The sequence below is a fragment of the Oncorhynchus keta genome, chromosome 29 (genome assembly GCF_023373465.1).
Source record: "Oncorhynchus keta strain PuntledgeMale-10-30-2019 chromosome 29, Oket_V2, whole genome shotgun sequence".
Taxonomy (NCBI): domain Eukaryota; kingdom Metazoa; phylum Chordata; class Actinopteri; order Salmoniformes; family Salmonidae; genus Oncorhynchus; species Oncorhynchus keta.
The window spans coordinates 38,701,405-38,714,345 of record NC_068449.1 but is presented as its reverse complement, the minus strand read 5'-3'; the positions used below and the strand labels follow the sequence as shown (position 1 = coordinate 38,714,345).

General features: G+C 45.9%; 1 protein-coding gene across 3 annotated transcripts in view; it reads left to right on the top strand.

Annotated features, from left to right (window-relative positions):
- Nucleotides 1-54: 54 nt before the first annotated feature.
- Nucleotides 55-12,941, top strand: part of LOC118362876 (tau-tubulin kinase 2-like) — a 32,300-nt gene continuing 19,413 nt past the window's right edge. The window contains exons 1-7 of one of the 3 annotated variants that reach the window (XM_035743578.2): nt 55-450; nt 4,540-4,719; nt 5,539-5,686; nt 9,308-9,522; nt 11,081-11,185; nt 11,421-11,579; nt 11,790-11,915. In XM_035743578.2, coding sequence (XP_035599471.1) covers nt 4,648-4,719; nt 5,539-5,686; nt 9,308-9,522; nt 11,081-11,185; nt 11,421-11,579; nt 11,790-11,915 — 825 coding nt within the window. In that variant the 5' untranslated portion in view covers nt 55-450; nt 4,540-4,647. Of the gene's footprint in view, nt 451-4,539; nt 4,720-5,538; nt 5,687-9,307; nt 9,523-10,438; nt 10,661-11,080; nt 11,186-11,420; nt 11,580-11,789; nt 11,916-12,941 lie in introns of those variants that run through there. The other 2 variants (XM_035743576.2, XM_035743579.2) reach the window with 2 other exon arrangements.

Here is a 12,941-nt window from a genome sequence, read left to right as displayed (position 1 = left end):
ACAAATACGCAATGTACAAATGTATTATTAGAGAATATTGGGCGCGACCACGCTCATGATTCATAATACACGTGCACTAGCGCTTTAAAGCCCACGCTCGTTCACATAGCGAGCTGTTGCGAGGGGGATAGGATCGTGAACGCGCGTGCAGGCAGGCAGATCATCAGAGAAGAGTAGCTAACACGTCACGGATCTGTAGCGATCGAGAGAGAGAGATGCTGAGGTGACAGCGAGAGAGAAGGAGAAAAGGGACGATTCGATAAAACTCATAATCCCTGCTGCTAAATTCACATGTGTGCGTGTGAACATCAGCTGCAGAATCAACACCACATGGATAACGCACCCACTATGGAATTCCACTCGATGTCTCAACATTCCATCAAGACAAACATAAAGGATTTTTAGTAACCACACCCGGCTTCTTTCGGATCAAGGATTGGAGCGGCTAAGGTATGGACACCGCTGCTATGCAATCGGATGACACTGACAACTAGCGAACATTAGCTGATGTCAACATACAGGGATAGAGTAGGCCACATTAGCTACATTTTAAACGGACTGATGGAGTATAGCGTCGCTGCCAAGGTCGTTCCATAGCTAGATGCAGTACGATTATATTCTATAACGCAACGCTTTCCCCATAGCTAAATCAATGCAAGGAGGCACTCTAGCATAGCCCGTGTGTACGCTGTGCGTGTACGCGCAATCGTAAATCCACCAGGGCTAGCTAATTACGCAGCTTCGCTATGCAACAACGGGCGCGGAGGTGGCACATTGCAACCACCAATTAGCCAGTTGCATAGTCATTGCATTGTAACAGCTGCCTGTAAAGTCATGCGCATTTCTATTGTGTATTGACCACATGCCATTCATGGGAGGGGGAGATGAGATGTACAGCAAGCTACAATCCACATGCAAATACATTTTTCATATCAGCTTTGTCACTCAGGTAGTACAGTACTGAATTCATAGCTTGACGTGGTGTGGAAAAGATGTTATCCGTGACATGATTATGATGCCACCTGATTCAAGATCCAGAACAAGTTAGTTGAGAAGAATATCTTATCAACAGTACAGGCGAACATTACAACACAGAGAGGCATACAAACAACCAGTACCTACTTTATTCAGTCATTGATCAACACAGTAGGCTACATGCACTGTAGTAAGGTTCTGATATTGAGAGAGACGACCCCGAAATCATTCCCTACTATCATGCCCACTCACTCTGTACTGTAGCATCATTCTTTGGGTGGAGATGGAACGGGCCTGGCCGGGGGGATGGAGCAGGGCTTACCCATCCCATCCCCATGCTGGCAAAGCTCCAGGGCGTTAAACAGAGAGATGACTGAACAGCCAGGCCCGTGGCAGCGGCAGCAGCTCGGGAATCAGACACTCACTCCTTTCATCTCCAGAGGAGGCCGTCGCAAATGGCACCCTTTTCCCTACGTAGTCCACTGCTTTTGACCAAAACTCGGGCTCTATATAAGGAATAGGTTGGAAGGTGTCTCTGGTCCACTGGGTCAGGCTGAGGCTGCTGCAACACCCTCTAACAGGGCAGGGGTGACTGCTCAGAGTCATAGGAATGGAAGTAGGCCTATCCAACAGATATTATTATATTATTATTATTATATTATTATATTAGATATCCATCTGTCATTTCATCATTACTGCTCTATTACTGTGTCATGTAGTCTTCCAGTTCTCCGCAGAGCAGTGCAGCAGGCAGCACATTTCAATAGTTCAATTGCCATGGAGTCAGGCAGCATGATTCACGGCGAGACTGAGATGGGTGTCAAATATTTATGATGACTGGTCATATACCACATCTCTGCAACCAATGTGTTATTCGGTTTCATGATTTGCATTGAGAAGTGTCAGGACAGCAGTGTTTTGTTGATCAGTGAGTCACACAAATAGGTCCCAAATGGCAGCCTATAGGCTATGGTGCACTACTTTAGCAAAAGTGGTGCACTTAAAAGGGAGTAGGGTGCCATTTTGGATTCATTCCACAACCATGTGGACCAGCCACCTGCTGGCTGAGTGGAATGGTTCTGAACTGGCTCTGAGGCAGCAGGCTGCTTTCTGGCCCTAAACCATCTCAAAGAAGGAGTGCTGATCTAGGAACAGGTTTTCCCTATCCAGATCATTATGATCTGAAAGTCAAGACTGATCCTAGATCAGCACTCTGAGATGCATTATAAATACAGATAGTATTTTGTATAGTGCTTTATGAACACTTTGAGGTGATTCTGTAAAATGAAAAGCGCTTTACAAATGTCATAAATTATTATTGCCCCAGATGGAGTGATTGAAGAGAGGGTACTACTTCCACTGTACAAACTCGTGCTGTTTTTCTAACAGAAATGTATCAAACTCCATGGAGGGAGGAGATTGGAATAAAGCCTCCGTGCCCTTGAAATGTAGGCTACTGCAGAGTGCGTTGTATTGGTGGCTTCTCACACAGAGACAGGGAGGTTGGGCTTCCCTGACTGTGTAACTTTCCTGCCTCAGTGTTTTAGCGGAAGATGGATGTTTCTCATTTTGACCTTCAGACAGAGTTTCATTTTGGGCTGCTGCTTCTGCACTGATTAGGCCTATATTCAGACAGGAATCCAGCCAATCTCTTACCATCACTCTTTTCCCAGACACGCTTATCTATTCTCTACTGTCGCTCCACCACACTAAATGAATGCTACTCTGCTGGTCTTATCTGGAACTTGAACTATCTTGTGTCCTTAAAAAAAAAAAGCCCCTGACATCCATGGAGTGGTGCTTTGACTTCACGACTGCTGCCCTCTGCAGTCTGAAGGAGAGGAGATGGAGGGAGAGAGCGGGAGGAAGAGGAAGAGTGGGGGAGAGAGAGAGAGGCGGAGAGAGAGCGAGAGCGAGCAGAGAGAGCGCTGCTGCTGAGCTAAGGCCACGGACTCCCAACGACGTGTCAACAGCATTTGTGTCAGACGTCATGGTCTTGATTTCACCGTGATGTAGCGGTGTCTGTTCCTGTGCTGTACTGACGTTTCCCAGCCCTGTCCCGTTGCATCTTGGGAGTGCTCCTGTGCTGGGGAGACACTGACACTGATGTCATGTCCTGTAACCAAAGAATGCTCTGTGCCCTTGTTGCATAATGCTGGAGCAGCCTACTTGTTCCACACACAGAATGCCGAAGAAAAGTTCTCATCACTGTGGTAGAGACCAGAAGTTAGAGCAGCCTTCAGGGCAGTAAATAGCAGGAGGCAGCAAAATAGTGTCCAGTTTATTAACAGTGAAAGGTTGTTCCAGGTGAATGACGAAATCCAATGAATACTTACTTTATCTACAAAGGTATTAACAAAATGAACAGACTCTGAATATACCGTTTTGAATATAAATGGGAAATCTAAGCCTCAATCAGGCCTACTCCTCCGAACCAACTATAGCAGGTTGGGGTATACCAGGCTGTGGACAGTCTCCCCACACAGATCACATACCAGGTGATGACCCCTCCCTCTGGTCCATACCGTTAATCATGGAGTTCTTTGACATACATATGGAATTAGATCATGTAACGGCATCTTCATTATACCCACATTTAGGCTCTTAAACATTCCTGGCTTATCCTCAAAGCGGGAATTACTTTCAATTGAATGAATATAGATGCATTTCATAGCAATAGTTCTGCAGGCCAACAGGCGGCAAAACGTATCGTGCAGTCGCTCATCCGTGTGCGCTCCCATTACGCACAGACATGGCGGACAAGAAGTCATAGAGCGCCGAGACGCGAACTTCAAAACACATTGCAATATGGAAATAAAAACTCTTCTTTCTCGTCAGTGCAGCGAGTGCTCATGTATCTCTGAACATCGCATGCACTTGGAAGATTGGAAAAGTGTCACACACTGCATTTAAATATGAACCTGAAATGCCTCACAATGAGTGCAGCTTCACCAAACATTTCCTCAACACATTATTAGCCTTGCGCACTGTACATACTCATGATATTGGCAAAAGAGGAAAATAACACCAGTATATAGACTTAGGATACATTAATTGCTAGATATACGGGGAAACAATTTAGAAGGTGAATTAAAATAAATGATGGTTGTGTGGAGCTGTGTGGTGGTGCTGTGGGCTCGAGAGAGAGAGAGCTTGCATGAGACAACTGGGAGCAGCAGTTGTGGCAGCTGCACTTAGGCCATGCAGCACAAAATAGGCTTAGTTAGCACGGGCTACTCCTCAACCCGGGAAGTCAATATCCAGGTTTCAGTCATAAGACCCAAAGGCCCCTACTTCAGTTGGCCTCAGCATATCGTCTACACCGGCTCGTTGACATTCCTCCTGCATCCAGCACTTGACATCAACAACATATGTATACGCACTCTGACATGCGCTGATGTACAAAGGGCTTTAGAAATCATTTTGATTTTGATGACGATATGCCGCCCTTGTAGAGGGAAGCGTCGATCAAAGCTATGTCTGAAAGGGCCGCAAGCGCTACGGTACGTTGACTGTGGTGGTGGTCTTCTGTGTGTTCCGCCTCTCTCCTGGCCTGTTGGTTAGGTTTCCACAGGGTCCTGATGCCCGGCACAATCTAATAAGGCCGGTCGTGGGTAGCAAGAGTCGCAGGGAAAGCCTAAAGGAAGCAGCAGTGAGTCCACCACCGGCGGAATGAGTGCTACAGCAACAGAGCAAGCCGACATCCTAACTGTGCTTGTCCTGGTCAAGGAACGATGGAAAGTGGTAAGTGTGTGTGTGTGTGTGTAAGCTTACGTCTGTGTGTCTCTCACCCTTGAGCTATGTCATGTTTTCACCCCCTCTGCAAGCACCAATTCCTCACAACAAGGCTATCTTTGTCCTCCAGGCGTTGCTTAAACTCTCCCCTATGTCCCTATCTTCTCCGTCTCACCTACTGTCCTGGACAGTCTGGGGTCAACTCCCTTTGTGTGCAGTGCACGTGCAGCTTTCTGTCACGAAGTGGAGTGGAACTTAATATAGCAGCAGAGCGGCTATTTGTAGCCACTCAGTGTGCTTTTCTCAGCACTCAGGCCGTGGCCGTATCCCCCTGTCCTCTCCGCTCCACCAGGGCGTGGTGTGTGTGTGTGTACTTGCTGGAGTTTGTGTGTGTGTGTGTGTGTGTGTGTAGCTGGGACTGGGCCTGGGAGGAATACTAGGCAGTAACAAACAAAGTACAGAGCCATGGCTCCTCTTCTTGTCTATAGTACTGACTGAGATGCTGATGTTACGTAACTCTGCCACTGCTAATCCATTTGAGATGAGCTGCTTCTGACACACACAATTGTGTGTGTGTGTGTGTGTGTGTGTGTGTGTGTGTGTGTGTGTAGGGGGTGGGGAACTGTGTGTGTGTGTGTGTAGGAGTTGGGGAAATGTGTGTATGTGTGGATACTGATAAGAGAGGGAGTAACATGTAAATATGTCTGTGGTAATGGGAAGGAGGAAGTTTGGAAGAGGAAGGGTGATGGGAAGATTTGAAAAATAAAATAATGAAGCCTATGTTTTCCACATTATGACAAGCAGTTTTGACTTGGGATGTGTGTGTAGGCAAAGAAGATTGGTGGTGGGGGCTTCGGGGAGATCTACGAGGCGTTGGACCTGCTGACCAGGGTCAGTGTTGCTCTGAAGGTGGAGTCGGCACTGCAGCCCAAACAGGTCCTCAAGATGGAGGTGGCTGTCCTCAAGAAACTCCAGGGTAAGACAGCAATTACCTGCAATTAACCTGCCCTCTGGCTTCTGCCCCCTGCCTACACTAAACTCAACCACAACCCCCTGCCATAAACTCAACCACAACCCCTGCCCTAAACTCAACCACAACCCCCTGCCCTAAACTCAATCACAACCCCCTGCCCTGCCCTAAACTCAATCACAACCCCTGCCCTAAACTTAACCACAACCCCCTGCCCTAAACTCAACCACAACCCCCTGCCCTAAACTCAACCACAACCCCCCTGCCCTAAACTCAACCACAACCCCCTGCCATGCCCTAAACTCAACCACAACCCCCTGCCATGCCCTAAACTCAACCACAACCCCCTGCCCTAAACTCAACCACAACCCCTGCCCTGCCCTAAACTCAACCACAACCCCCTGCCCTAAACTCAACCACAACCCCCTGCCCTGCCCTAAACTCAATCACAACCCCCTGCCCTGCCCTAAACTAAACCACAACCCCCTGCTCTGCCCTAAACTCAATCACAACCCCCTGCCCTGCCCTAAACTCAATCACAACCCCCTGCCCTGCCCTAAACTAAACCACAACCCCCTGCTCTGCCCTAAACTCAACCACAACCCCCTGCTCGGCCCTAAACTCAACCTCTCCTAACCAGACCAGTAGTAATTTCAAAGTAGACATTCAACCTAATGTAATCTCAATAAATTGAATTTATATTTTCTTAAAGGTACATGCTCTATTTTATAAGGCAAGGTGATACTGACACTGAAGGATAATATGTAGAGATGGAGAGAGAGAAAACAAGGAAGTGTTGGCAGCGGGGATACAGGACACAGAGTGTAAAAGGGCATCACTACTGCTGTGTATAGGGGGCTCCCGAGTGGCGCAGCGGTCTAAGGCGCTGCATCTCAGTGCTTGCGGCATCACTGCAGACATCACTCGAATCCAGGCTGTATCACAATGGTCGTGATTGGGAGTCCACAGGGCGGTGCACAATTGGCCCAGCGTCGTCTGGGTTTGGCCGGTGTAGGCCGTCATTGTAAATAAGAATTTGTTCTTAACTGACCTGCCAAGTTAAATAAGGTTACATTTATAAATGTAAATGACCCTAACCTGGCTTCAAATCAAACTCCTGATAAAATCCTCCTTCAGAGCAGCAGATCCACAGACCAATTAGGAGAGGAGTTCCTTTGGGGGGCATTTTGTGTTCTTTTTCTTACTTCCTCTCTCCTCTCCCTGGCCTTCTTCCCCTCTGTCTGTCTTTCTGTTTCTCTCTCTGCTCTCTTTTTTTTTTCTTTCTTGTTTTCCCTCTCTTCCTTCTCCCTGCCCTTTTCCCCTCTCTGTCAGTTTTTTTTAAGCTCGTTGCCGAAAATCAATGGTCTGAGAAGGATCATGTTTGTTTTCTAATGGTTGTGTGTCTGTGTGTGAGTGTGTGTGTGTATAATGGTTGTGTGCTAGAGGATTATGGCTCTATAGCGTCCTGAGGGAAAGAGGATGTAACTTGAAACGTGCTCAACTCTTCCCGTTCTCCCATCCCCCAACATGTTTCCTCCAGCCTCTTTTTCTCAACAGACATTGACTGAAAGGCTAAAAAGGAAGCCTTTGTAGATTCTTTTATGGGAGAAAAAATGTGTATGGTAGGCCTTCTCACACTTCTCGAGCATTTGTACGCCGTCAAATATAATGATGCCGGGAATGGGAGGAGGAAAAGGACGAGAGGGAGAGGGAAGATGTGGTCGAGAATGTAGTGAAAGATTGAGTGTACGGGAGAGTAAGAGTGGGGTCTCTCCCTGTGCTGAAGGGTGTGGCCGGAGTCGGGCTGTGCGGCAGAGTCCCATGAGACGTGCACACACACACCATAAATCAGCATGGGCCACGGGCAAGCTGTCAGAGGCGAGTTGTGGGCTGGTTGGGGGGGGGGGGGGCAGTGGAGCACATTGGATGGCCAGTAGAAATACAGTGGGGCAAAAAAGTAATTAGTCAGCCACCAATTGTGCAAGTTCTCCCACTTAAAAAGATGAGAGGCCTGTAATTTTCATCATAGGTACACTTCAACTATGACAGACAAAATGAGAAAAGAAATCCAGAAAATCACATTGTAGGATTTTTTTATGAGTGTATTTGCAAATTATGGTGGAAAATAAGTATTTGGTGACCTACAAACAAGCAAGATTTCTGGCTCCCACAGACCTGTAACTTCTTCTTTAAGAGGCTCCTCTGTCCTCCACTTGTTACCTGTATTAGTGGCACCTGTTTGAACTTGTTATCAGTATAAAAGACACCTGTCTACAACATCAAACAGTCACACTCCAAACTCCACTATGGCCAAGACCAAAGAGCTGTCAAAGGACACCAGAAACAAGATTGTAGACCTGCACCAGGCTGGGAAGACTGAATCTGCAATAGGTAAGCAGCTTGGTTTGAAGAAATCAACTGTGGGAACAATTATTAGGAAATGGAAGACATACAAGACCACTGATAATCTCCCTCGATCTGGGGCTCCACGCAAGATCTCACCCCGTGGGGTCAAAATGATCACAAGAACGGTGAGCAAAAATCCCAGAACCACACGGGGGGACCTAGTAAATTACCTGCAGAGAGCTGGGACCAAAGTAACAAAGCCTACCACTTGTAACACACTACGCCGCCAGGGACTGCAGTGCCAGACATGTCCCCCTGCTTAAGCCAGTACATGTCCAGACCCGTCTGAAGTTTGCTAGAGAGCATTTGGATGATCCAGAAGAAGATTGGGAGAATGTCATATGGTCAGATGAAACCAAAATATAACTTTTTGGTAAAAACTCAACTCATCATGTTTGGAGGACAAAGAATGCTGAGTTGCATCCAAAGAACACCATACCTACTGTGAAGCATGGGGGTGGAAACATCATGCTTTGGGGCTGTTTTTCTGCAAAGGGACCAGGACGACTGATCCATGTAAAGGAAAGAATGAATGGGATTTTGAGTGAAAACCTCCTTCCATCAGCAAGGGCATTGAAGATGAAACGTGGCTGGGTCTTTAAGCATGACAATGATCCCAAACACACCGCCCGGGCAACGAAGGAGTGGCTTCATAAGAAGCATTTCAAGGTCCTGGAGTGGCCTAGCCAGTCTCCAGATCTCAACCCCATAGAAATCTTTGGAGGGAGTTGAAAGTCCATGTTGCCCAGCAACAGCCCCAAAACATCACTGCTCTAGAGGAGATCTGCATGGAGGAATGGGACAAAATACCAGCAACAGTGTGTGAAAACCTTGTGAAGACTTACAGAAAACGTTTGACCTCTGTCATTGCCAACAAAGGGTATATAACAAAGTAGTGAGAAACTTTTGTTATTGATCAAATACTTATTTTCCACCATAATTTTTAAATAAATTCATTAATAATCCTACAATGTGATTTTTCTGGATTTTTTTCCCCTCATTTTGTCTGTCATAGTTGCAGTGTACCTATGATGAAAATTACAGGCCTCTCTCATCTTTTTAAGTGGGAGAACTTGCACAATTGGTGGCTGACTAAATATTTTTTTGCCCCACTGTATACACGTGCTGTATCAGATTGAGGTTAGATGATGGTTAGATTAGATTATGCTTGATCGTTTTATCAAATCTACTCCATTTGAATTGTATTCCATTCTCCCCCAGGTAAAGACCACGTGTGTCGCTTTGTTGGGTGCGGCCGCAATGATCGCTTCAACTACGTGGTGATGGAGCTTCAGGGTCGTAACCTGGCCGACCTGCGGCGGAGTATGACGCGGGGCACCTTTACAATCAGCACCACCCTGAGACTGGGACGACAGATACTAGAAGCTATAGAGAGCATCCACTCTGTTGGCTTCCTGCACCGAGACATCAAACCGGTGAGACGGGGTCAGAGGTGTGTGTGTGTGTGTGGGGGGGGGGGCTGTTGCGGTAACCGTTTTACCCGCCACACCGGCAGTCATGACCGCAGTAAACTCCTAGGTGACTGTTGAGTCACGGTAATCTCCTCTTATGCACTCAGGACACATGTTGGCAGTACCCAACTCGCTAACGATCATCAGGTCACTAATGGCCTGGTACTCAGGTCTCTGTTGTCCCTCTAACCACTCTGACATCAATGCAAATACAATTGAAAATCACGTCAAACACAAGTCATCAAAACAGTATGTGCTTTTAAAACTTACCTCACTGTGATCGATCACTTTGATGAATGAAGTTCAACAACAGGTTGAAACTGAGTGGAAAACGTGGTCGTTGTGGATGTTGTGTTAAAGCCCAACGCAAGGAAATGGACAGCGCTTTCTAAGGTGATGATTCATTCAGAACACTCATATGCATAGTAGAGCTTATGCGTACGCAATACGCATAGGCATACTGTATATATGATCCCAAGCCCGTTTAAAAAATGTTGCTGTTATACAATGCATAGCCTACCGCATATTACACATGGCAGAAAAACATACAAAAAATACTGATTTTAAGATTTCGTTGGTACATAATTTATAGGACCTGTTTCAAATTGTAATTTTTATGCTCAACATAGCCACTTCATATGTGCACTCTCGCTCCGGAATGGGAAAAATATCCTTTCTATTTTATTCAGCTAAGTTCAATTCTATTCTTGTTACTATACAATCATATAATATTGTCGCGTGCTCCCTCTCTGGCCTTTAGGTCACCAGGCTGCTCGTTAGGGCACACACCTGTCACCAGCGGTACGCACATAATGACACTCACCTGGACTCCATCACCTCCTTGATTACCTGCCCTTTATATGTCACTCCCTTTGGTTTCTTCCCCAGTCGTCATTGTTCCTGTTTCCTGTCGGTGCGCTGTTCGTGTTTCTTGTTTTGTTCATTTATTTATTAAATGGATTCACTCCCTGAACTTGCTTCCCGACTCTCAGCCTACATCGGTACAAATATAAAATAATGGCATGGGACTTATACAAATATCTAGTCTGCTAAATGAACAAGCCTACAGCCTATGGCATGGAGCTCAGCCAGATAACATACAGTAGGCCAACTCGTATTCTGTTCTTCTGAAATACATTCTCTTTATGTCGTAATGTTCCTTTAGACCTGCCTAAAATAGTTATTGTGATGTATTTTCAAATGATTTAATATGATTTTTTAAAATGTAGATTTTTCTGGACAATCTGCATCAGTGGCTTGTATGTGTGGAGGCCTGGAGATTCTAAACATGTTCATGTTAATTAATGGTCCGTTACCATGAGACTGGCAGACTTTTGCATGGCAATAACTGGCTGCCAAAATGTCATGACCGCCACAGCCCTATGAGCGGGTATGACTTTTTGGAAAGAAGAGATGTATATCTGTGTTAGTGAAGAGAATCAGACTCATAGTTGTTATTTAAATCCTTTCTCTCGCTCTTTCTTTATCTCACTACCTTCTTCTTTCCCCATCGCTCTCCTAGTCCAACTTTGCCATGGGCCGTTTCCCCAGTACCTGTAGGACCTGCTACATGCTGGACTTTGGTCTAGCTCGCCAGTTTACTAACTCCTGCCAAGAGGTCCGACCGGTAAGCGTCTGTGGTGTTGAGTGTGGTTAGACACTGGGGGTCGGTTTTTCCGGACACAGATTAAGCCTCTTGCTAGACTAAAAAGCATTCTTAATCTCAATTGAAATAGCTTCTTTAGTCCAGGACTAGGTTTCTATCTATGTCCGGGAAACTGGCTGTGTCTGTTTGTTTGTCATGTAAGATTCCTATGGTGTTAGTCGTCCAGCAGCTTGTGAAGTCTCTCTTTCTCCCCCAGCCACGACCAGTAGCAGGGTTCAGAGGTACAGTCCGCTACGCGTCCGTCAATGCACACAAGAACAAGGAGATGGGTCGGCATGACGACCTGTGGTCTCTCTTCTACATGCTGGTGGAGTTCATGGTTGGCCAGTTGCCATGGAGAAAGATCAAAGACAAGGTAAGCATCTAGCTTGAACATTCCATCCTGTACACCAACCAATCAGCAGTCTCTGAAACAATAGTCAGGCTACAGACGTACACGACTCGTAGTGGCAACATTACCTTTAGCTAAACACTAACTTCTGTCACAGCTCTGACGTCACTGCATATGCTCCTGTGTGCATAGATATACAATAGTTCCACTGTAACATGTGTGAACCCTCCCCAGGAGCATGTAGGGAAGCTGAAGGACACCTATGACCACAGGCTCATGCTGAAACACCTGCCTGCTGAGTTCACTGTCTTCCTGGATCACATCTCTAACCTGGACTACTTCACCAAACCAGACTATCAGGTAAACTGTGTGGGCGGGTGGTAGCATGACATATCTCTCTCCCTGAGCCTACTGCATGTGTGTGTATACAGTACCTGTATCTTTGAACTGTTTTACAACTAAGCACTGTGTTAGTTCCATGTGTGTCAATATACAGGAAGTCACAGTTAGGGCTGTTGCGGTGACCGTATTACCGCCGCGCCGGTGGTCACGAGTCGTGAAGGCAGTCCAATTCCACGTGACCGTTTAGTCACTGTAATTAGGCTTCTCCAAGCTCTGATGCTGCTGGTGACTGTTTAGTAGCCTACCAAAGGTGGTGACTGTGGCACTCGATTGTCCCTCTAATCACTCTGACATCAATGCAAATGTCTTTGAAAATCGAATCAAACACTTCATGAGCTGATGTAGCGCGACATTTCAATAGGCTATGCAGTTGCGTGAGACAACAGAGTGAAGGCTTCTACTTAAGAGGAGGGTTAGTTTTCTATAGGCTAGGCCTACTGTATTTCTTTCTTTTATTACTTTCCTAATATTAAGCACACTGCTTCTCTTTACAACAGGTGTGTATAGCCTACCTGACTGGCATGAAAATCAACCATGGGGAAAACTGTCCTCCATTCGCTATTTAAGTGGATAGATGATATGTATTTTTTTTCCCCACTGTCCCTGTTTCGATTACAGGTGCACGATAATGGTCCATTCTAAATCAAAACAAATGTCACACATTATTTAGTGTATGTAAAGACTAGATTAAATCAAGAATAGTCTGATGGGTGACAATATTAGCCCATCACTTGTGAATGATATTTTTTGACTTGTGAATGATGCCCAGCATAAGAAACCATGTCTTTTCTTGCGACATTTTCGAATCATAGTCGCACACCTCATGTAGCCTAGCCCGTTGACCTATATGTTTTAATAAGGTTTGTATCACAACTAAAGTGGATAGAGCCTGAAATACATAAGCAGCGCGTGAGTTTCAAGTTTGGGAAGGTCATTTTCACCATAAAAATGCACCTTCATAATAAAAGCATTACATTCATAATC